This window comes from Phacochoerus africanus, chromosome 3 (assembly GCF_016906955.1).
Source record: "Phacochoerus africanus isolate WHEZ1 chromosome 3, ROS_Pafr_v1, whole genome shotgun sequence".
In the NCBI taxonomy this organism is placed as follows: Eukaryota; Metazoa; Chordata; class Mammalia; order Artiodactyla; family Suidae; genus Phacochoerus; species Phacochoerus africanus.
In genome coordinates, this window is record NC_062546.1 from 28,445,737 (window position 1) to 28,469,130 (window position 23,394).

The following is a 23,394-nucleotide window of genomic DNA, read 5'->3' on the forward strand; positions in this document are numbered from 1 at the left end:
CTCTAACTAGGAAGTAAATATTAGGGAGTTCCCATTGTGGCTCAGCAGTAATGAACACAACTAGTGTCCATGAGGACTCGGGTTTGATCTCTGTCCTCAATCAGTGGGTTGGGGATCCGGCATTGCCATGCGCTGTGGTGTAGGTGGTAGACCTGGCTTAGATTCTGCATTGCTGGGTCTGTAGCATAGACCAGCAGCTGCAGCTCCTATTCCACCCCTAGCCTGGGAACTTCTGTATGCTGTGGACACAGCCCTAAAAAGCCTTGGTGTGCCCTCTTCCCCCCTCAACGAAAACAATAACTGATACAGGTCCTCAAATCAGCTCTGAGGGAGGGACAATCATGATTGCCATTGACAAGAGGGAGAAATTGAGGCCCGGGGGAAATCTCTTGTCCAAGGTCACAAAATAGTGAACTGTGGAGCTAAACACAGGTTTGAAGGTTTGAATGATTACAGAGTCTACTCACTCAAGTGAAGGATGTGCAAAGTGAATGCCAGCTCTGCCCTCAAAGGGCCAAGGCTAAGACCAGAACACTTGAGAGAATATATCTGCCTCCAGTATAAACTGGTGCAGGTGACCTCAGGGCTGAAAAAAAATGACCATCATAAACCAACAGGCTCAGCAGAAGAAAACAAGGCCATAGAAGTGAAAACACGAAGAAATAGACACTCAGTTCAGACAGTGGTACTATCAGACAGGTTATAAAACAAAGGTTTAGCATGTTTCAATAAATACAGAACAAGCTTGAACCTATGGCCAAATATAGGAAACTAGCAAGTAACATCATGGATTTGAAAACCTAACAGAATTTCGAAAGCAAAAAACACAGAAGTTCTTGGTGTGGTGCACTGGGTTAAGGATCCAGTGTTGCCATAGCTGTGACGTGGGTTGAGGCTGTGGCTCAGATTCTATCCCTGGCTTGGGTACTTCCATATGCCTCAGGTGTGGCCATAAAAAAATTAAAAAAAAAAAAGGAATACAATAACCAAAATAAAAAATTCAACAGATGGGTTAAACCATAGACTAGGTGTGACTAAAAGAGGGAACTAGTGAGATAGAAAGCAAACGTCAATCACAGATTCAAGAGATTCCATAAATTTTTACACACATTCGCATCATGATGAAAATGCAAAACATCACAGAAAAAAATCTTAAAAGCCCTTAGGAAAAAAAAAAAAAGGAGTTCCCGTCGTGGCACAATGGTTAACGAATCCGACTAGGAACCAGGAGGTTTCGGGTTTGGTCCCTGGCCTTGTTGCTCAGTAGGTTGACGATCCGGCATTGCCGTGAGCTGTGGTGTAGGTTGCAGACGTGGCTCGGATCCCGCGTTGCTGTGGCCCTGGCGTAGGCTGGCGTCAACAGCTCCAATTAGACCCCTAGCCTGGGAACCTCCATATGCCGAGGGAGTGGCCCAACAAATGGCAAAAAGACAAAAAAAAAAAAAAAAGCCCAGAGAGATGACTTGCAAAAGAACAGCAGTACAACATGAATGAACCTCAAAAACATTGTGCTAAATAGAAGAAACCAGTCACAAAGAGTCACATATTATAAGATTTAATTAAAATGTCCAGAATAGGGGAGTTCCCACCGTGGTTCAGTAGAAACTAATCTGACTAGTATCCATGAGGACCCAGGTTCAATCCCTGGCCTCCCTCACTGGGTTAAGGATCCAACATTGCCACGAGGTGTGGTGTAGGTTGCAGACAAGGCTTTGATCCGGCATTGCTGTGGCTGTGGCATAGGCCAGCAGCTACCGCTCCAATTCAGCCCCTAGCCTGGGAACTTCCATATGCTGTAGGCGTGGCCTTAAAAAGACAAAAATAAATAAATAAATAAATAAATAAATAAATAAAGTGTCCAGAATAGGAAAATCTATAGAGACAAAAAATAGATTATTCCCAGGGAGTTTGGACAGTAGGAGATAGGGAATGGTATAGGGCTTTTTAGGGGGTGATAAAAATGTTCTAAAATTAGATTTTGGTAATAGTTGTACCACTCTGTAACTGTACAAAAAACCATTAAATTGTACACTTTAAATGGGTAGATCTTATAGTATATAAATTATATCTCAACAAAGCTATTTAAAGAAAGCATAGTGTTTAGACTGACAGATGATGATATCTCAACAGCAATCATGGAAGCAGAAGACAATGGAATTCTATCTTCAAAGTGCTGAAATGCCAACTAGAATTTTATACCCAGGAAAACTATCTATCAAGAATGAGGTCTAAATAAAGACTTTTCAAACAAAAACTGAGAAGGTTTGTCACCAGAAGAGTCCCCCTACAGAGAATTCTGAAACAGCAATTCTCAAACTTGGCTTCTCATTACATTCACCCAAGAACATTCAGAAGTCCTGATGCCTGGGCCGCTTTAGATACTCTGCATCAACTGACTGCAGATGTGACCCGGGTATAGTATTTTTATAAGTTCCCCATGTGATTCAAACTGTATAGCTCAGGCTGAGAACCTCTGTCCTCTGGAACATATTTCAGGCAAGAGATAAGTGGTCCTAGATGAAAGTCTGAGATTCTTTCATTCATTTAACATAATCCTTGAGCACCTGTTTTATGTTGGGTCCTGGTCTAGACACCAGGACACAGCAATGAGCAAAACAGGCAAAAGTCTCCACCCTCTAGAGAAGGGAAACAGACAAAGAAAGATAAAGAAGCAAAATATGTTGTTCCATAGTAACATATGCTTTGGGAAAAAGTGAAGCCAGGAAAGAGACTATAAAATACTGGATGGAGGAGTGGCCGTCGTGGCTCAGTGGTTAACGAATCTGACTAAGCATTCATGAGGACCCAGGTTCGATCCCTGACCTTAATCAGTGGGTTAAGGATCTGGCATTGCTGTGAGCTGTGGTGTAGGCCAGCAGCTACAGCTCCAATTGGACCCCTAGCCTGGGAACCTCCATATGCTGTGGGTGTGGCCCTAACAAGCAAATAATAATAATAAAATAAAATATTGGATGGAGTTCCCATTATGGCTCAACAGTAATGAACCCAACAAGGATCTATGAAGATTCAGGTTAGATTCCTGGCCTTGCTCAGTGGGTTAAGGGATCAGGTGTTGCCATGATCTGTGGTGTAGGCCAGCAGCTGCACCTCCCATTCAACCCCTAGCCTGGGAACTTCCATATGCCGCATGTGCAGCCCTAAAGAGCAAAAAAAACCCCAAAACAAACAAACAAAAAACCAAACTAGATGTGTGTGTGTGTGTGTGTGTGAAATCTCAGAGTGGATAGGGAAGACTTTTGCGTAAAAGGGTGAATCTGGCATTGTCACTCTGCTGTGGTGTGCATTCTATCCCAGGAACTTCCACATGCCCTTGGGCACCACCACACACACACACAATAAAGGGCAAGAACAAACCATGAAGATATTTGGGCTATGGTAAGTGCAAAGAACCTGAAGTGGGAGTGTATCTGCTTTGTTCCAGGACCTAGAGGCCAGTGGGGCTTGAGTGGAGTGCACCAAGGGGAGAATAGTCAGAGAAGCAGCAGGGGCAGGTTGTAGGCCTTGGGAGGACCTCAGCTTTACTTTTGAGATGGGAGCTACTGGGAGTGTTTTGAGGAGTGGCATAGTTTGATTTACAGTCTAACAAGACCTCTGGCACCTGGGTATAAAATAGACTGTAGTGGCCAAAAGGGGAAGCAAGGATCCTAATGAGGAGGCTGGTGCAGGACACCTGACGAGAAGGATGGAGATGGAGTGGGATGGGACCTGGAGGAGATGAGAGGTGACAGATTTTGGATCTGTTCTCCAGGCCAAGCCATAGGATCTGCTGATGAGGGGTGGGGAAAAGTTTCGGCGTGGGGAGACTGGAGGATGCAAAGAGCTTCCAGCTGTGCTCGGCGAATGCAAACTTCATTTGTGGCCTAATCAAAGGGTGGAGAGTGACTGCCGAGAAGCGGTGTTCGGCTGCCTAAGGGTGGGATTCTGAGCCCATCCGACCTGGATTGAAATTCGGCTTCCTGGCCCCAGGCAGGTCAGAAACCAACAGAATTTTGACTTCTCCTGCAAAAGAAGTGAGAATCTTCCCGCGCACAAATGTGGTGGTAGTGGGGCTGCACAGGGGCGGCCTCGGCGCCCCGCCCCACCGGCCCTCCGCCCAATCCCCGCCCCCGGCCCCGCCCCGCTCCCTCCCGCAGGCCTGCCAGCGCGGCTGCGCAGGTGAGTGAGGGTCACGGGGTCCGAGTTCGCCCGGGAGGGGAGTGGGAACGCCGGGCCTGGCGGGACGGAGCGCTCCGGACGGTTGTGTCCCCGGGCGGAAGCAGCTGCTGGGTGGCCAGCGGGCGGGCGCGGGGCGAAGGGGCGCGGGTCCCGAGACAAGCTTCCGAGGCACTTCCGGGGCTGCCACTTTCACTTTCTTTTCCGCTGAGGCGGCTCCGCTCTCTCTCCTGACTGACAGGAGCCGCCCTGAGGGGAGGGAGTTGGGCTAAAATCCCGGGCGCCGGGGGGCGCTCCTGGTCCCAGCAGGGAAAAGGGGCTCCTCTCCGGGGACGGCTAGCACCCGGGCTGTGCGGCGTCGCTCCAACCCCGCCGGGCCTGGCCTGTTTCTTCTGTCGCCTTTTGCAGGCTCAGCCTGGTGCCCCTGCCATTTCACCACCCACTCGGGGGCACCCGGCCGGTTCTCTATCCCAGGCCCCCATCCCTAGCCTTCGGGTAGAGTGATGCTACCCGACTGGCCCCGGGGACACCGAAGCACAAAGAAAGCTCGGACCGCGCCAGAGGCCACCGGCCGGAGCTGAGTTGCTCGTGGTGGCCTGTCCTCTACCAGGTGACCCAGGGACAGCATTTCCCCGGAGCTGCAGCCCCCGCCTGGGGGGGATGGGCACAATCACACGAGATGGACGAGAAGATCAAGAAAGGTGGGCACAGGCTGGAGGCGACTGAGAAACTTTGGGTGGGAGGGGGGCCCTGCCAGGACCAGGCCTCCCCTGCTCAGAAGGGCATTAAACCTCCCCTCCCATTGCCCTCTTGCCCCTCTCTTTCCTCCCTTGGGGCCCGGTTGCTTCCGGAGGCATCTTGTCATTCATTTATTTGATGCCTCTTGAGGCCTCCTGGGCCAGCTATGCTGAGAAGGGAGTGAGGAGTTCTCAGAGGAGACAGGAGACCTCCCCTGCTGTGGGGAACAGACTTCTATTACCTGAATACTAGGGGTCCTTGCCTCCTCTCTGGCCCCCTCTGCTCACTGTGGTAGAACTTAAGTTAGGTCATGTGACCATCCTGCTCTTGTACCCTCCTGTGTTCCTTTGTTCTTAGGACAAAGCCCAGGGCCTTTGGGTAGCCCACAGGCCTGCTAGCTTCATTGGCCTCAGGGTCCCCCCATTTCCCCCCTTATTCTGCTGGAGCCCCAGGGCTTCTGTTCTAATCCACCCATTTCTTGCTCAAGACCTTTCCCTTTCTCTCCACCTGGAACGCTTTTCCCCAACTAGGTCTTCGAATATCCAGCTTCTCCTCTTTTCCGTCTGAGCTTCAGTGTCACCTCCTCCTAGAGGCCTTCCCGGATCTCCTCACCCTGTTCATTTCCTTCTTCAATTTGTTAATTGCTTACTGGGCTAGGAGACCCATGAGAGGGACCCTTATTATTTTGTTCACTGCCGAATCCTAGTTTCTGAGGCATTGATGCATCCATTAAGAGCTCGATAAATGTTTGTTGGGAGAGTTCCCCTGGTGACGCAGTGAGTTAAGGACCTGATGTCACTGCTGTGGCTTGGGTCACTGCTGTGGCACAGGCTCCATCCCAGGCCAGGGAACTTCTGCATGCCACAGTCACGGCCAAAAAGAAAAAATACAATAAAACTGGTATTGCACAATACAAAGATAGGTACTAAAAAAAAAAATGTTTGTTGGATAAATGAGTGTAAGTGTGGGAGACCTGGAGTATGAAGGGAAAACAGAACTAAATGAGCAGGGAGGGAGTCGGGGAGTATCACAGAAGACCTCCCAGAGAAAAGGGACTTTTAAGCTGGATGCTGAAGGATATGTGGGAATTTATCAGGAAGACAGAGGAAGCAGCATGTACCAGGGATCACATCCTTCCTCAGCTCCTTATCCCTGGCTCCTAAAAAATAAACCCTGTGCTAACCTGCTTCTTCTGTGGATTTCAGCCGAGGAGATGGCCCAGAGGCTCACCCGAGCAGTGGCTGGTGGGGATGAACAAGTAGCTATGCAGTGTGCCATCTGGCTGGCAGAGCAGCGGGTGCCCCTGAATGTGCAACTGAAGCCTGAGGTCTCCCCGACACAGGACATCAGGTGAGGAGTGTGTGGCTGACCAGGGACTGAGGGCTTCCTGAACCCCAATGGGCTGCATTATAATCTTGCCTATAGAACAGTTCTTCTTCTTCTTCTTCTTTTTTTTTTTTTTTGGCTTTTCTAAGGATTTGTTTGTGCTGAGCCATGACGGGAACTCCCTACATCAACATTCTTATCAGCAGAAGGGAAGAAGAGCACCCTCCACCCACTCTCAGAAAGTTGCACACACTTCTTTTACTGAACCCCCATGGCCAGAACTTATTCTCACAGCCACTCTCAGCTTGAAGAGAGGCTGTGAACTAGAATTCAGGGGTTTTCTTAGCAAGGGCAGCAAGGGAAAATGGACACTGTTAGTCTGCCCTGGAAGGCTTAAACTTGATACTGAAACACTTAACACATGTTAATCACTTAATAAACATTGGTGGGGTTTTCTCTGCATGATGTGGGGCCATGTTCTAATTTCACTGATTTACCTTTTTATTTTTTTTTCTGCTGCATAGTAAGCTAGTAGTTTTACAGTTTCTGATTTTCACTGGTAGGTCCCATTTGATTTTTTTTTTTCCTTTTTTTCTTTTTAGGGCTGCACCCGCAGCATATGGAGGTTCCCAGGCTAGAGTTCAAGTCGGAGCTACAGCTGCCAGCCTACACCACAGCCATAGCAATGCTGGATCGCAGCCGTGTCTGCGACCTATACCACAGGTCACGGCAGCACCAGAGCCTTAAACCATGAGCAAGGCCAGAGAGCGAACCTGCAGCCTCATGGTTCCTAGTTGGATTCATTTCCGCTGCGCCACGACGAGAAATCCCCCCATTTGATTTTTTAAAAACAATTTTTTTGAGATACGATTGACATATTTAACAGTTTAAAGAATTCAGCAATTTAAAGAGTTCAAAGCTTTAAGTGTATTCACAGTTGTGCAGCCATCACCACACCCAATTATAGAACATTTTCATCACCCCATTAAGAAACCCCGTACCAGTTAGTAGTCACTCCTCATCTCGCTGCCTTTCCCCAACCCCCTAACCTTAGGCAACCAATAATTTCCTATCTCTCTCTAGAGATTTTCCTGTTCTGGAAATTTCATGTAATGAAATCGTATGCTGTATGGCCTTGTGTGACTGGCTTCTTTCACTCAGCATCATGTCTAGATTCATCCATATTGTAGCATGTATCAGAACTTCATTCCTTTTTGTGACTGAATAATAGCCTTTGGATATACTGCATTTTCTTTATTAATCAGTTTATTGACATTTGGATCATTTCCACTTTTTAGCTAACGTGTAATGCTGCTATGAACATTTGTATCCAGGTTTTTTTTTTTGTCTTTTGTCTTTTTAGGGCTGCACTCACAGCATGTGGAGGTTCCCAGGCTGGGGTTTAATTGGAGCTACAGCTGCCAGCCTATGCCCCGGCCACAGCAACGCCAGATCTGAACCATGTCTATGACCTACACAACAGCTCATGGCAATGCTGGATCCTTAACCCACTGAGTGAGGCCAGGGATCGAACCCGAAACCTCATAGTTCCTAGTGGGATTTGTTTCTGCTGCACCACAACGGGAACTCTGTATCCAGGTTTTCATATGGCCATATTTTCCCTGTTTTATTGAGATATAATTGAGTTCGTTTAAGGTATTGTGACTTATAATAAGAAATCTAGGAGTTCCCTGGTGGTTCAGTTCCCTGGCATTGTCACTGCTGTGGCTGTGGTTACTGCTGTGGCATGGGTTTAATCCCTGGCCCTGGGAACTTCTGTGTGCCATGGGTGCAGCCAAGAAAATACACATATATTTTATATATATATATATATATATATATATAATTGATATATATGTGTGTGTGTATATATATATAAAACATATATCTTCTTTCTGTTCTTGGCACAGAGCTCCTGTTTTGTTTTTTTATAGTTGGTTCCTGGTAATCAGGAGCCAGATGAGATTGACACATAGCGTTTCTTAATATTGTCTGAGTTTCTTTTATTTGCATTCCCTGTTTTTATTTTATTTATTTATTTATTTATTTATTTATTTATTTATTTTTGCTTTTTAGGGCTGCACCTGCAACATATGGAGGTTCCCAGGCTAGGGGTCTAATTGGAGCTACAGCTGCCAGCCTACACCACAGCCACAGCAACACAGGATCTGAGCTATGTCTGTGATCTACACCACAGCTCACAGCATCACCAGATCCTTAACCCACTGAGTGAGGCCAAGGATCAAACCCGCAACCTCATGGTTCCTAGTCAGATTCGTTTCCTCTGTGCCATGACAGGAACTCCTCACCTTCCCTATTTTTAGTGCCATTAGTTTTTTTAAGAAACCTGGTCTTTGGCCCCCAGAATTTTCCCACATTCTCAGTTTATGAATTATCTCCTCATGGTGTCACTTATTATCTCTCACTTTCCTTGTAAACTTGCAGTTGGATCTAAAGGTTAGGTTAGTTGGGAGTTACTGCTAAATTTCCAGGAACTCTTCCTCATTTTCTGTTTCTTGCTGTTCTTGCTTTATGGATGCAGCGTTTTCACAGATCAATCTGGAGGTTCTATGTGGACTTGACTGTTATTGTTTTGTACCCTAATTTTTCTGTTTCCTGGGGTCAGTTCTGTTTTTTCATTTTAGCCCTCCCTTTTCGTGCTTTTGTTCTTCCAAAAAAGTTTGAGCATCTTTGAGAAGATTGGTGTTTAAACCACTTTCTCTGGAATAATATTGTTTGGATTGAAATTCTGCATCTAACAGTTAATAATTGTGTACTTGGCAGAGTCAGTGTCACCTCTCTGTGCCTCCTCTTTTGTTTTTTTGGCCCCTCACGTAGGCATATGGAAGCTCCTGGGCCAGGGGGGAACATGAGCCACAGCAGTGACAACACTGGATCCTTAACCACTAGGCCACTGGGGAACTCCTGTGCTTTCTGCTTTTATCTGTGAAATAGGGGTAAGCGCAGTACCTGCCTCATGGGTTCATTGAGAGGATTAAATGAGTTGATACAGGTTAAGTGCTTTGGAGAGTTTTGGCATAGAGTTAATACTAACTGCTGTGTCTTGGCTAAGGCCCGAGGGAGAGGGTAATAGAAGTGACTGGAGAGATCGGGGCGTGGCCGGAGCGTGGAGGCTCCTGTCTGGCACAGTGAGCTTGGATTTTATCCTAAGAGCCGAGTGGAGCTGTTTCAGGGGCCTAAGCAGTGGGTTCGGATACAGAAGGAGGCCCAGGGGCGTGGGAATCCAGGAGCTAGCTGGTGGCTGAGGTGGGACCTGCAGCCAGAGCCCTTGCCCTCTCTGCAGGCTGTGGGTGAGCGTGGAGGATGCGCAGATGCACACGGTCACTATCTGGCTCACAGTGCGTCCTGACATGACGGTGGCCTCCCTCAAGGACATGGTGAGTGAGGGGGCTGAAGGGAGACATCGGGGTGGAGGTTCTCTCTTAGCCTGGTCTCTCTGCTCTGGACTTGTCCCCCACGCTCCCTCTCCTTCTCCCCTGCCAGGTGTTCCTGGACTACGGCTTCCCGCCAACCCTGCAGCAGTGGGTGATTGGGCAGCGGCTGGCTCGGGACCAGGAGACCCTGCACTCCCACGGGGTGCGGCGGAACGGGGACAGCGCCTACCTCTATCTGCTATCAGCCTGCAACACCTCACTCAACCCTCAGGAGCTGCAGCGGGAGCGGCAGTTGCGGATGCTGGAAGGTGAGGCTCTGCTCCTGAGTGGCTTGGACTCACCTGAGGTCGTAGGGCAAGAGGGAGCAGGGAGCAGAGCCCAGTGACTTGGACTTGCCTGGAGGACCTTATCCATTGTGGGGAAGAGAGGACAAAGGACATCCCAGGAGGGCTGTCATTTCGAGAACCATTTAGAGAACAGCCAGCCTGGGGGAGTGGGGCTGAGTTCAGTCCTGGGCCTGGCCATTTATCAGCTGTGTGACCTCGGACAAGTCCCTTCCTGTCTCTGCTCCTCAGTGTTCTAAATCTATAAATTGGATATGATGATAATAGCTGGTTTTTATTCTGAAATTTTGACTTCTTGGAGTTCCCTGGTGGTTCAGCGGGTTAAGGATCCAGTATTGTCACTGCTATGGTGCAGGTTCGGTCCCTGGCCTGGAACTTCCACATGCTGAAGGTGTGGCCAAAAATGAATGAGTGAATGAATAAATAAATAAATAAAACTTTTACTTCTCATTTTGAAGTATTTCAGACTTAACAGAAAAGTTGCAAAATTATACAAAGAATTGTATAATGAGTTCCCGTGTGCCTTTCATGTGGATTCCCCAGATATTAACATTTGATCATATTAGCTTTGCCTTCTCATTCCCTCTGTATAAAGCTATATATGCATACATAATTTTGAGGAACTGTTTGGAGGGTACGGTGCGGACATGATGTCCCTCTTTCCCTAAATACTTTAGCGTGTATTTCCTTTAAAAATGGGTCATTTTCTTACTATGTATAGTATCATGTTTAGGAAGCTAACATGGATACAGTCTACTATCTCAGGTACCGAGCTTGCTCACATTTTACCAGTTCTCTCACTAATGACCTTTCTAGCAAAAGACCAGGCCATCGGCCGTGGTGTCTCTTAGTCTTTCTCAATCTTTGGTCTCCTGTCTTCTCTTGACTAGCCTGATGTTCGAAGTGTCCAAGCCAGTTTTGGTTTTTGTTTTTCTGTCCATTGTGTCCTCATGAATGGATTCAGATTCAGTATTTTGGCAGGACCACCTCAGAAGTCTTGTTTGTTCCTTTAGGTGTGACACTTAGGAGCACAGGAGATGGGTTTTCAAGCAGAGGTGTTTTTTTCTCCGTTTAGGGCCGCAGGTGCAACATATGGAAGTTCACAGGCTTGGGGTCAGATTGAAGCTACAGCTACTGGCCTACACCACAGCCACAGCAATGTGGGATCTGAGCCCTTCTGCGACCTACACCACAGCTCGCGGGCGACGCCAGATCCTTAACCCACTGAACGAGGCCAGGGATGGGACCCGCATCCTCATGGATACCAGTCAGATTCGTTTCTCCTGTGCCACAATGGGAACTCCAAGCAGGGTTTTTTAAGCCGGGAGGACCCTGGAGGATTCGTGGGTGGAGGAGGGACTCTAACCCGGTAGGAGCGGGGACACTCAGCCAGGTCTGGGCCCACCTGTCAGGAGCATGCTGGTGATTCCTCCAAGAGAAGGGAGAGGACAGTAGCGGGGTCAGTGCAGGGCTGCGGTTCCCGGCTGGCAGAGGGTGTAGATGAAATGGGCTGCATGGATCTGCCATCCCCTGAACCCTCCTCCCCAGATCTGGGCTTCAAGGACCTCACGCTGCAGCCACGGGGCCCCCTGGAGCCGGTTCCCCCGAAGCCTGGGGCCCCCCAGGAGCCCGGGCGGGGGCAGCCCGATGCCGCGCCGGAGCCCCCGCCGGTAAGCCGCCCCGTGCGCGCCTCTGCGCCCCTGACCCGCTGGTCTCGGTCTCCCTGCACTTACCGTCCCTCCGCCCCCAGATGGGCTGGCAGTGCCCCGGCTGCACCTTCATCAACAAGCCCACGCGGCCGGGCTGCGAGATGTGCTGTCGGGCGCGGCCCGAGGCCTACCAGGTCCCCGCCTCGTACCAGCCCGATGAGGAGGAGCTAGCGCGCCTGGCCGGCGAGGAGGAGGCGCTGCGCCAGTACCAGCAGGTGGGCGCGGAGGTCCCGGGACAGACACCTGCAGACTGGACGGGGGAGGTGTAGGCCGGGAAGGAAGGCACCTCCACATGGCCGCCCGTGGCTGCCCCTCCCCCGTGGCCGTCCCCTCCTGATCACACCGCTGGTGGTGACCTTGTGCTTGACTGCGACCGGCCTCTTCCGAGGTCATCCTATCGCTAAGACCCTGCGCCCTGGGAGTGATGCACATCCGCGCTTTCGTGCCCCGCCCCCACGTGAGCCGTGGGGCCGCCCCTGTCTTTGGCTTAACTCGCCCGAGGCTTTGACTTACACGTTGTGCACACCAGAGTACCTGGCCCTGACCCCTACACACTAGCTGAGACGCTGACCACGCCCCAATCTGCCACCCCTTTGTCCGCTTGTGACCTGGCTCCTGCCCCACTCAGCCTTGACCTTACCCTGAATCCTACTATTCCTACCTCCCCTTCTCCCCTGCTGTGGCCCACCCTGACTTCCTAGGACCCTGGACCTCGCCCGGCCCGGCTCCGTGGGAGGTTGAGCCCGCCCCCTTCCTGCCCCTTACACAGCCCCGCCCCCACCATGACAGCCGCACGCACTGATTACTCAGATCCCTAACCCCCAGCGTTCCCCCATTCTGATCGGATGCCCCCACCCCTCACTTGTGTTTCCCTTGGACCCAGTGCTGCCCTTGTCCCACCCTCGCCATGATCTCACGGGTCTCATCTACAACCTTGGCCCGGACCTCGACCTTTCCCTACTTGCTCTGCTCCCTTGCTTTACACCACCCCCCCATACCCCTGTCCTGTTCTGTGATCTTGACGTGGCTCTGCCGTCACCCCCAGGCTCCAGCCCTGCCCTGCTTCTTGGCAGGGATGGGAGCCCTGCAACCCTTGACTCTGCCCAGACCCCCTTCCTTTCCCGACACTCTCTCTGTCTCTCTCTCTCTCTTTCTCGCCTGGCTTTGCGGCTCTAACCTGCCCGTGCCTGGCCCGCCCCTGCCACTGCCTGCCCCAGCCCCACCCCAGGATCCTGCCTTTCCCCCAGCTTTGCCCCTGCTGAGTGGTCTGACCCATCCCCTGGTCCTGCCCTCTTCCTGGTCTGGCCCGCCCCTGAGACCCTGACCCTGACCCGTCCCACGGCCCTGCCCCCGTGTGCCCAGCGGAAGCAGCAGCAGCAGGAGGGGAACTACCTGCAGCACGTGCAGCTGGATCAGCGGAGCCTGGTGCTGAACACCGAGCCCACCGAGTGCCCCGTGTGTTACTCGGTGCTGGCGCCCGGCGAGGCTGTGGTGCTGCGCGAGTGTCTGCACACCTTCTGCAGGTGCGGCCCCGACCCCACCCTCAGCGACCTAGCTCCTCACGGCCACAGGTTACCCAGGGCTGAAAGAGGGCGGGGCTCGACCGTCTTTGAACGCCCACGAAAACCTGTGAGGTAGGCGAGGTCTCACCGTTTTGCGGAGGAAAACTGTGAGGTGCAGAGAGGCCAGCAACCTGTTCAAAGCCACACAGCTCAGGGATTTTGGCGGCACGGCTTGCGCCCTTCCCAGGCCCATGCAAGGCCAGTGAGGCCCTAGCCTGACAACCTGCACCGTCGCCACCCCCCACCTCGCTGGTGGATGGATAGTCTGCCCTGTGAGGCTCCGCTGCTGGCCCTGGGCTGTGAAGAATGCGCTCCCCTTCACAGCCCACATTTGATGAACTTCCAGGGTGCCAGGGATTGGGCTGAGCCTGGGGATCCATGAATGAACAAAAAACCCCAGTTCCTGCCTCCTGGAACTTACATTCCCACTGGCAGGGCCCGTGTTAATCAGATCATCACTGATGTAATCGTAAATCATGTCAAAAGCAAAGCACCGCTGGAGTTCCCACTGTGGCACAAGGGGATCAATAGTGTCTCTGCAGTGGCAGGGATGTGGCTTCAATCCCCGGCCCTGCCCAGTAGGTTAAAAGATCCAGCGTTGCTGCAGCTGTGGCATAGGTCACAACTCCAGCTCGGATTCCATCTCTGGCTGGGGAGATCCATGTGCCATGGGGCAGCCAAAAAGAAAGAAAGAAAAAAAAAAAAGCTAAGTACCACTGGATTATGATAAAAGCAACAGGGACCCTGCCCCAGGAGGGGGTCAGGAAAGTCCCTAGGAGGCCTCACTGGGGCAGACCAGGGAGGCCAAAGTGGGTGTGTGCCTGGGCTGCTGCGCAGCAGGGCCTCACTGGGACTGAAGCAGAGGGACGGAGAGGGTCGGGCATGGGGACAGAGAGGTAATAGGGAGGGCAAGCCCCGGGGCTCTTGGGCTTGCTCTGGATAGCAGGGGTGGGGGGGACATGGTAGACCCAGAGAGCCCAGTGAGGAGGCGCCAGTAGTCCCGCAGGTGAGGGGAGATGGGACCTGGGCCAGAGCGATAAGAGTGCAGTGGGGTGGACAGAAGGGAACGTCTTGGTGGCATGTCAGTGGACAGGAAAAGGAAGGGAGGTTTTGAGGAGAAGACCTGGAATCGGCCTCACCAGTGAGGGGTGGATTCCTGGGGGATGGGGATCAGACGACCCTAACCTTCACCCCATCCCCTCCTCCCTCTCCAGGGAGTGTCTGCAGGGCACCATCCGCAACAGCCAGGAGGCCGAGGTCGCCTGCCCCTTCATTGATAACACCTACTCGTGCTCGGGCAAGCTGCTGGAGAGGGAGATCCGGGCGGTAAGACTAGGTCGGGGGGCACAGCCCCGGCCCGGGGAACTGGGCCCTGACCTGGCACGTGGGAACTGATTTGGGAGACCCAGTCTCAGGCCCCAGATGCTTATTAAGAGCCTTCTCTGTGAGCCTTCTCTGGAGGCTCAAGCAGTGGGCAGGACGGGAATTGGGGGAAATAGGTAGTAAGGAAACCAGCCTTATGCAGAAAAGAGAGCAGAGCTGTTAACAGGGGGGATTTCTGGGGCCAGAGTGGCCTGGGCGACCTCAGGTCAGATGCGCAGCCTCTCTGTGCCTCAGTTTTCTCATCTTGTTTGGAGTCAAAGAGTTAGCTTTTATTCTATTTCTATTTCAAGGCTTGTGACGATTATAGTAGGAGAATTTTATAAAGAATTCAGAGTGGAATTTCCATTGTGGCACAGCAGAAACGAATCCGACTAGGAACCATGAGGTTGTGGGTTTGATCCCTGGCCTCTCTCAGTGGGTTGAGGATCCGGCGTTGCCGTGAGCTGTGGTGTGGGTCTCAGACATGGCTTGGATCTGGCGTTGCTTCGGCTGTGGTGTAGGAACCTCCATGTGCCATGGGTGTGGCCCTAAAAAGCAAAAAAAAAAAAGTAGTAATGGATACATTTATATGTATGACTCATTCATTTAGTTGTACATCTAAAACTAATACAATATTGAAAGTCAATTATACTCCACTAAAACTAAAAAAAAAATTTCAGAGTATTGCTTGATGTATGGTAAGCTCTTGTATCAGTTAGCTGTTGCTGGGTAACAAGTCACTCCAGATTTAAAACAACCACAATTTATTTAGCTTAAGAATCTGAAAGTTGGCGATTGGGTAGGGCTTAGCTGGATGTTTCGTCTGGTCCAGGTTGGTCCTGGCTGAGCTCCTCTGGGCTTAGCTGGTGGCTAACTGTGGTGGTCTGGTTATTGATGGTCTTATCTGTGATGCTGGGGCCCCTTTCCTCTTTGGTCTCATCCACCCCAAGCTGGCGAGGGCTCCTCACATGCTGGTATCTCAAGGTTCCAAGAGCAGCCAATGCAAAAGCACTCCCAAGGCTGCTCACTTGCTGCTCTCTCATTGGCTAAAGCAAGTCACATGCTTAGGCCCAGCGTCTGCATGGGAGGGGACCACTCAAAGACGTGGGATTGGGGAGACATGTATAAATTGGGGCCACTTCTCCAGCCACCTTTCACAGTGCTGTATGTGTGCATGTGTGTGTCTGCTGTTATTATTAAGGTTCCTATTGAGCTTTATGCCCCTGATTGCTGTGGTCCTGAGTAAGTGCTTTCCCTTCTCTAGGCCTCCATTTCCCCATCTGTAAAGTGGACTGTTAGATTTGATCAGTGATTTTTTAAACTGCTGGGGAATGGCCTTCCCAGAATTGGGCATCTTGGGATTTCCAGACCAAAACACGAAGGCAGAGCCAAAGGTGGCCAAGGTGCAAATGGAAGATCCCATGGTTTCTCCACTTCACTTCTGCCTCTCTTCTGTGATACTGCTTAGAAGCACATGCCCCCAAACCTTACCAAGTATTTCCTGGAGCCCAAGGGATTCTGCCTCAGGGGGAAAAGGGCCGACAGAGAGGGTAGACTGTTGGAACTCCCAGCCATTACACTAAGAGCAGCCCCATTTTTAACTGCTATTTGTGGGGCGTCTGAGAAGGGCAACTCTGGGTGGATGCTGAGGTTTCTGTGGGAGACCCCAAGACCCTTCCATACATCCATAGGTCCATACATCCTGGCATCCGTCCACCCTGCCAAGGGGCATTGTGATGGGGCCAAGGAGCTGCAGGGCTTAGGCTTCCCTGGAGCCCCTGGGAGTTGACCCAAGCCTCAGAGAATGGTCAGGTGTAGCAGAAATTGAAAGGGGCAGGGACCAGCAGAGTAATGCAGTAAAGGTTGTTTTTACCAAAAACATGCCTAAACCTCATGGAACCAGAACAGAAATCAAAGAGGAAATCACCCACAAGCTGCCGTCCCAGACAGTCTGTACATTTTCCCCTGTTTCCTTTGGTGCCTCTGGGCAGACATGGCTTTTTTTTCTTTTTCAATCAGCTATTAAGGTATACTTTACACACAATAAAATTCATCCTTTGCGAGCATGCAGTTAGGTGAGTTTTGACAAATGTAACTCATGACTACCACCCAATCTGGATATAGAACAGAGGCATGATTTTTTCTTTTCTTTTCTTCTTCTTTTTTCTTTTTTTCTTGCTGTGGCATGCAGCGGCTTGATGTGGGCTCTGAGTTCCCAGACCAGGGATTGAACCTGGGCTGCAGTGGTGAAAGTGTGAATCCTAACCACTAGACTACCAGGGAACTCCCAGGATAAACTTGTAGAAGTAGAATAAGTCTCAAAGGGTCAGGAAAGTTTGGGACAGTTGAAACATGATTGCCTCACGGCTTTCTCAGAGTGCAGTGTACCAGGAGGTGTAGTTTAACCACATCTTCCAGCATCACTTACTATTTTTGTCCATTTTTTTCCCTTTAAAAAATTGTGGCAAAATATAAATAACAAAACTTACCATTTTAAGCACTTTTGAAGTATACAGTTCTGTGGCATTAAGTATAGTCACACTGCTATGCAGTCATCACCACCCTCCACCTCAAGAGGTTTTTTTTTTTTTAGGGCCTCACCCACAGCATATTGGAGGTTCCCAGGCTAGGGGTTGAATCAGAGCTACAGCTACCAGCCTACACCACAGCCACAGCAATGCCAGATCCAAGCCGCACCTGTGACCTACACCACAGCTCATGGCAATGCCAGATTCTTAACCCATGGAGCAAGGCCAGGGATCGAACCCACAACCTCATGGTTCCTGGTCAGATTTGTTTCTGCTTCACCCCAAGGGGAATTCCACCTCAAGAGCTTTTAATCCTCTTTCTTTCTTTCTTTCTTTCTTTCTTTCTTTCTTTCTTTCTTTCTTTCTTTCTTTCTTTCTTTCTTTCTTTCTTTCTTTCTTTCTTTCTTGTCTGTCTGTCTGTCTGTCTTTCTGCCTTTTCTAGGGCCGCTCCCTCGGCATATGGAGGTTCCCAGGCTAGGGGTCGAATCGGAGCTGTAGCCACCAGCCTACGCCAGAGCCACAGCAACGCGGGATCCGAGCCGCGTCTGTGACCTACACCACAGCTCACGGCAACGCTGGGTCCTTAACCCACTGAGCGAGGCCAGGGACCGAACCCACAACCTCATGGTTCCTAGTCAGATTCGTTAACCACTGAGCCACAACGGGAACTCCATTAATCCACTTTCTGAATCGAGTTTTTAAACACTGCTAGGTTGGCCTTTATGGGTTGGGGGCTTCCTGAGGGATGTTTGATGGTAAGGGGGCACAGAGCAGTCTTCTGAACCCTGAGCACCAAGGTTGTGGTCTGCTGGCAGCTCCTGAGCCCTGAGGACTACCAGCGGTTTCTGGACCTGGGCATCTCCATCGCGGAAAACCGCAGCGCCTTCAGCTACCACTGCAAGACCCCGGACTGCAAGGGGTGGTGCTTCTTTGAGGATGATGTCAATGAGTTCACGTGCCCTGTGTGTTTCCACGTCAACTGCCTGCTTTGCAAGGTGGGGACAGGGACCACACTGCCTGGTCCCTCTGGTTCTGTCCGGAGCTCACAGCAGTTCCCTGCTCGTTCTCCTGGGACAGGAGCTGTCCCACTGACCTCGTTGCCATGACTTAGAGCTGCGTGCTAGCAGCTGGGCCTGGCTTGGGCCCTGAACTGAGCCTAAGCCTTGGACTTGAACCTTGCCCCCAGCCCACACCTGGCCTCTGATGGAATCTCAACCTAGACTGAGCCCTGCCCCTCTGAAAAACCCTGGCCCTAGACTGAGCCCCAGACCAGGCCTCTGATTGAGACCGTGATCTCAGTCACAGACCAGCCACAACCCTGGCTCCAGACTGAGTGGCAACCACTGTCCTGAACTGAGCCCTGCCTGACCCTTACCTGCCCATCCCTGCCTCTCAGCAGGTGACCGCTACAGAGACTGGTCTCTGGCAAATAGACAGGGCGGAGCCTGGCTGCAGCCTAAGCAAGCGCACACTCAAGAGTGTTAGGCCTGCCACGGGGGCAGAACCTGGCTGGGGACAAGGGGCTGCAGTCCTGGGGAGGGGGTGATGTAGGGATTTCTGTGCCCATCAGGACTTGGCATAAATAGGTATATGTGATTATCATCATCATATGACTCCACTTTCCTGGCCTCAGTGTCCTCTTCTCTAAAATGGGTGTGTGGTTTACAAAGGAAGACTGTCACTGACAGCAACAGGAGGCCTTAAGGACTGTGTGGATGCCTGCTCTGGCCCTCACCTCCCCTGGCTTCCTAACCTCTGGGGAATCCTCTTACCTCGAGCCCCTCATCCTGCTGCAGGCCATCCACGAGCAGATGAACTGCAAGGAGTACCAGGACGACCTGGCCCTGCGGGCTCAGAATGACGTGGCTGCCCGGCAGACGACAGAGATGCTGAGGGTGAGGCTGGGTCAGGGCTGAGGGCTGGGGGGTTTGAGTTTGAGGAGTTACTGGGAGAGATAGGGGCATCTCAGAAAGGGCTGTGCTTCACACAGCCATGGAGGCTCTGAGCTCCTGCTGGCTTCAATTCCATCCAGAGATGGGACTCAGGACAAGCGGTCAGGTGGCGAGCAGCAGGGAAAGTGCCGGGGGAGGGGGAGGGAGGAGGCTGCAGATGCAGAGAGAGGAGGTGGGATGCTGCCAGGCCTGGGCGGCGCAGCCTGGAGAGTGATTCTGAGATCCAGGAGGGTGGCAGGTTTCTCTCTACAGCGGGGCAGGGGCCAGGGAGCAGGCTGGGCCCAAGATCAGCACCTGCTCTGCTCTAGACCATGCTGCAGCAGGGCGAGGCCATGCACTGCCCACAGTGCCAGATCGTGGTGCAGAAGAAGGACGGCTGTGACTGGATCCGCTGCACTGTCTGCCACACTGAGATCTGCTGGGTCACCAAGGGTCCCCGCTGGGGCCCTGGGGTGAGTCCCCGGGGGGCAGAGGGCTCAGGTGTGCTGTGGGGAGGGTGCCCGGGGAGTAGGGACAAGTCAGCCCACTGGCCAAATCTGACCCCATCACCTGCATTTGTACAGCTCCTGAACAAAGAACTTTTTTTTACATTTTAAAAAATGGTTGGACATATAAAAAAAAAAAAGACTATTTCATGACTTGTAAAAATTGTATGAAACCTAAATTTTAGTGTCCAATAAGTAAAGCTTTATGGGAGCCCCACTCATTCATTTGCAGACCGTCTGTGGCGGCTTTTGCACTTCAAAGGCACAGGCCACCAGGCCAGTACAGCTTAGATAACTGTCTGGCCCGTTACAGAAATGTCTGCCCAGCCCTGCCCTGGAGGATGGTGGCAAAGGGTGCAGGCGGGAGTCACAGGTGGAGGAGAGGGTTCCTGGCTGAGGCCCACGCTGATGTGCGGTTAGGCTGTTACCCCTTCTCTGAGCCTCAGTTTCTTATCTGTAAAATGGAGATGAGAGCAAGGCCTAGCTCAGGCTCACTGGCAGAATCAAATGAAAAAAAATATAAGAGTAGCACTTAGTACATATGGTGCCTGTCACATGGCACACACGGCCGTGGTGGCTGTCATCGTAGGAGTGTGGCAGACAGATATGCAGGCGACAGTGAGACGGGTGGAGGCGGAAAGAGCCAGTGTGTTGACCCATCCTGAAGATGCAAAGATCTGTCAGGTCCTTTCTGGCTTTGGGTCTAGGGGTGTTTCGATGGAGACTACCTCACTGGGGCGCTAAGGGAGCCCAGAAAGGCTTTAACAGCTGCTTCCGCCCAGTAGCTGAAGCCAAGAGGGCCGTTCTCACGGGAGGCGCGGCGCAAAGGCCCAGGGTGGGAGTGTGCACTTTGGGGGTGTGATGGAGTGCCGGGATGGGGCGCTGTCCTTGCTGCCCTGACCTTCTCTTCTCCCCACTCATCCTCTAGGGTCCAGGAGACACCAGTGCGGGCTGCCGCTGCCGGGTGAATGGGATTCCTTGCCACCCCAGCTGTCAGAATTGCCACTGAGCTGAGGATGGCCTGGTCCCCATGCTGACCCAGCCCCACATCTGCAGGCTGCTGTGGGACAGAGCTGGTGCTTTGGCTCTGATTTCTGGCCTGGGAGGTGCCTTTGCTCTTGGCTGAGACAGGAGCCCTGAAGAGGCCCGGGCCTTTGAGCTGCGTGGATGGCCTTGTTTGCTGTGGGTATCGTGGGGGGCCTGCCTGAGCTGGCCGTTGTCCACAGCCCCATCTGTCCCAGTGCCTTTGCCCTTCCCCAGGGGCCTGCCAGCCAGACCTTTCATCTCCTCTCTGCGGCTCCCACTCTGCCTAACCCAGCCTTAAACACAGCCCTGGCCAGAGGCCTTGCTGGATGGAGTCCACAGCCCCCATCCACCCCCTTGTCTGTTGAACCCTGTGCATTCACAGCCCGCCACCTCCCCCGTCAGCTTTCTGGGGGTGACTTTTTTTGGCTTTGCTGTTGGAGGCCTGGGGCCTCTTAGAATTGCTGCTAATCCTGCTCAGAGCCAGGAGGAATACCTGGCAGTTTCCAAAGCACAGCACAGCCGGTCCGGCTTCCGTGGCTCCGTCTTTGCCGCCTGTGTAAGCTAATTAAAATGGTTTCCCAGGAAGGGATGTGCGATGTTGTGAGAGGCAGTGAAGGGGTCGTGGGCCGGGACTCTACACACGGTTCCCCAAGCTCTCCGGGAACTGCAGCCGAAAGATGATGCATTGGTCCTGTCAGTGCAGAACGAGAGTCGGCTAAGCACTGGGGTCCTTGCGCCAGATTTGGCACCTGCATGCCCTCTTGAAGTCAGCATTAGCCTGGACAGGTGACTTGCAGAGGTTGAGAGCCCACAAGGCAGGGTGTGCAGTCAGCCTGGGCTTCAAGGGGAGGGAGGGGCTGAGGCAGCAGCTCAGGCTGGCAGGAAAGCCTTGCAGCACACGTCTGGCCTCTCCGTGGGCATCCAGGGCTGGAGAACAGAGCTATTTCAGGAACAGCTGAAGCTGCTGCAGTTGCAGGGTGAGGTCGTCCTCCTCATTTTTAACATCTCAGTCCCGGTATCGGTCCGGGACTCTTTACTAGGCCCACACTCAGAGATTAATGACACACAGTTCTGGGTGTCCATTCTGTAAGTTTTTACATCATTCTCAGGCCCCTCCTTCCCCCCCCCCCCCCCCGCCCCCTGCCCATGTTGAGATCTGGTCTTTGAAAGGCCAGCAAGCTGTCTGAGCTGGATCTGGGTCATCACTACAACAGGCGTCTCTGCGGTTCAAGGTCTGGCCTCCAGGCTCCAGGAGTTGGGCCATGTCGTTTGGTCGGGTGGGAGGTGGGGAAGGGCTTCTTCTAGACCCTGGAAAGGTACCGCCTCTGTCCTTGGGAGCCAAGCCTCAAAAGAGCTGGACCCCAGGATCTGGGAGCAGAGATCAGAGAACATGAGTGTGTCCTGCTCGGCGGTCTTGGCTGATAAGGGCATCCCCACCTGGGGAGCAAGAACGAGGCAGGGCCGCTGACCGGAGGAAAGAGCAGGCCGAGCAGAGCGGGGCTGCAGCAGGGTGCGGGGCCCCTGCTCTCAGCGGCTCCTCCCGCCTCCCTCCCCTGCCAGGGCCTGTGTCAGCGTCCCTCAGGGGCCTGCGCGGGAGGAAAACAGACCATTCTCTCGGTGCACAGATGCAAACTGGTAAGCCACAGGCTGTAACCAGTCTACCCAGTGTTGTCTCAGAATTTGAATTGGTTGCCAATACACACACACACACGTTCACATATACATATATATATATATATATTATATTTTTATCTTTTAAGGGCCACACTTGCAGCACATGGAAGTTCCCAGTCTATGGGTAAAATCGGAGCTGTAGCTGCTGGCCTACACCACAGCCACAGCAATGGTGCGTGTCTGTGAACCGCATACACCACCGTTCATAGCAACACCAGATCCTTAACCCACTGAGTGGGGCCAGGAATTGAACCTGTGTCCTCATGAATACTAGTCAGGTTCGTTGCTGGTGAGCCACAATGGGAACTCCAGTTGCCAATATTTTTAAATTGGAGAGGCTACATCAAAATCTAGATTCCGGAGTTCCCATCATGGCGCAGTGGAAATGAATCCCATTAGGAACCATGAGGTTGCGGGTTTGATCCCTGGCCTTGCTCAGTAGGTTAAGGATCCAGCGTTGCTCTGAGCTGTGGTGTAGGTCGCAGACGTGGCTCGGATCCTGTGTTGCTGTGGCTGTGGCTAGGCTGGCGACTGCAGCTCCGATTGGACCCCTAGCCTGGGAACCTTCATATGCCACAGGTACGGCCCTAAAAAGACCAAAAAAAAAAAAAAAAAAAAAACAAAACTAGATGCCTAGCTTCTCTTGAAAAAGTCCAAGTCCGGAGCTTCTCGGTCCTCGTTTCCACCTGGCAGGTCCTGTCACGTGATGTCCTCCTCACCGGCCCACTCCTCCCTCGAGCACTCCAGCGCCCTTGTACTGTTCCTTTTCTAGTGACTACTCGGTATTAATGACACATTTCTTTACCCTTGGCTGATGGAAAGTGAGGACAAGACCGGCAGAGAGGGGACCACGTGGGCTGCGCCTTTTCCTTGGCCCACTCCATTCACATCAAGGTGGGCAGTGAGTGTGTGTGTGCTGTGGCCAGATCGGGGGTCAGGAGGGCAAATGGAGGGGTGCAGAGCTGTCCCGGGGTTCTAGCCTTTGGTGCCATGCCAGCAGCTGAAAGATGGGCAGGCTCACAAGTGCTCCCTACTGCTGTGTCAAGCGGAGGTGCCTCCCACTCCCAAAGGGTCACCCCATGCCAGGCCCCAGCCCCAACTCCCCAGGGCAGACTTGAGC

General features: G+C 52.2%; 1 protein-coding gene across 3 annotated transcripts; it reads left to right on the plus strand.

Annotated features, from left to right (window-relative positions):
* Positions 1-4,133: 4,133 nt before the first annotated feature.
* RBCK1 (RANBP2-type and C3HC4-type zinc finger containing 1) lies at positions 4,134-21,185 on the plus strand. Of its 3 annotated transcripts, none has more exons than XM_047771406.1 (13): positions 4,134-4,176; positions 4,582-4,874; positions 6,117-6,261; positions 9,542-9,635; positions 9,742-9,940; positions 11,525-11,646; positions 11,727-11,900; positions 13,048-13,208; positions 14,462-14,573; positions 17,953-18,132; positions 18,934-19,032; positions 19,398-19,541; positions 20,503-21,185. In XM_047771406.1, the coding sequence occupies exons 2-13, from the start codon at positions 4,853-4,855 to the stop codon at positions 20,581-20,583; spliced, it is 1,533 nt and encodes a 510-aa protein (XP_047627362.1). In that variant the 5' UTR covers positions 4,134-4,176; positions 4,582-4,852; the 3' UTR covers positions 20,584-21,185. The 3 variants fall into 3 exon arrangements, with proteins under 3 accessions (XP_047627362.1, XP_047627365.1, XP_047627364.1); XM_047771409.1 differs by having other exon boundaries at positions 4,138-4,176; positions 4,784-4,874; XM_047771408.1 differs by lacking the exon at positions 4,134-4,176 and adding an exon at positions 4,186-4,257 and having other exon boundaries at positions 4,784-4,874.
* The last annotated feature ends 2,209 nt before the right edge of the window (positions 21,186-23,394 follow it).

What these genes read in the sequence shown, in the direction of transcription:
- RBCK1 (XM_047771406.1), top strand. Translation starts at nt 4,853, where the DNA reads ATGGACGAGAAGATCAAGAAAG. An exon ending in TGGCCTCCCTCAAGGACATG is followed by an intron (nt 9,636 to 9,741) that starts GTGAGTGAGGGG and finishes CTCCCCTGCCAG; the next exon opens with GTGTTCCTGGACTACGGCTT. An exon ending in CGCTGCGCCAGTACCAGCAG is followed by an intron (nt 11,901 to 13,047) that starts GTGGGCGCGGAG and finishes CCGTGTGCCCAG; the next exon opens with CGGAAGCAGCAGCAGCAGGA.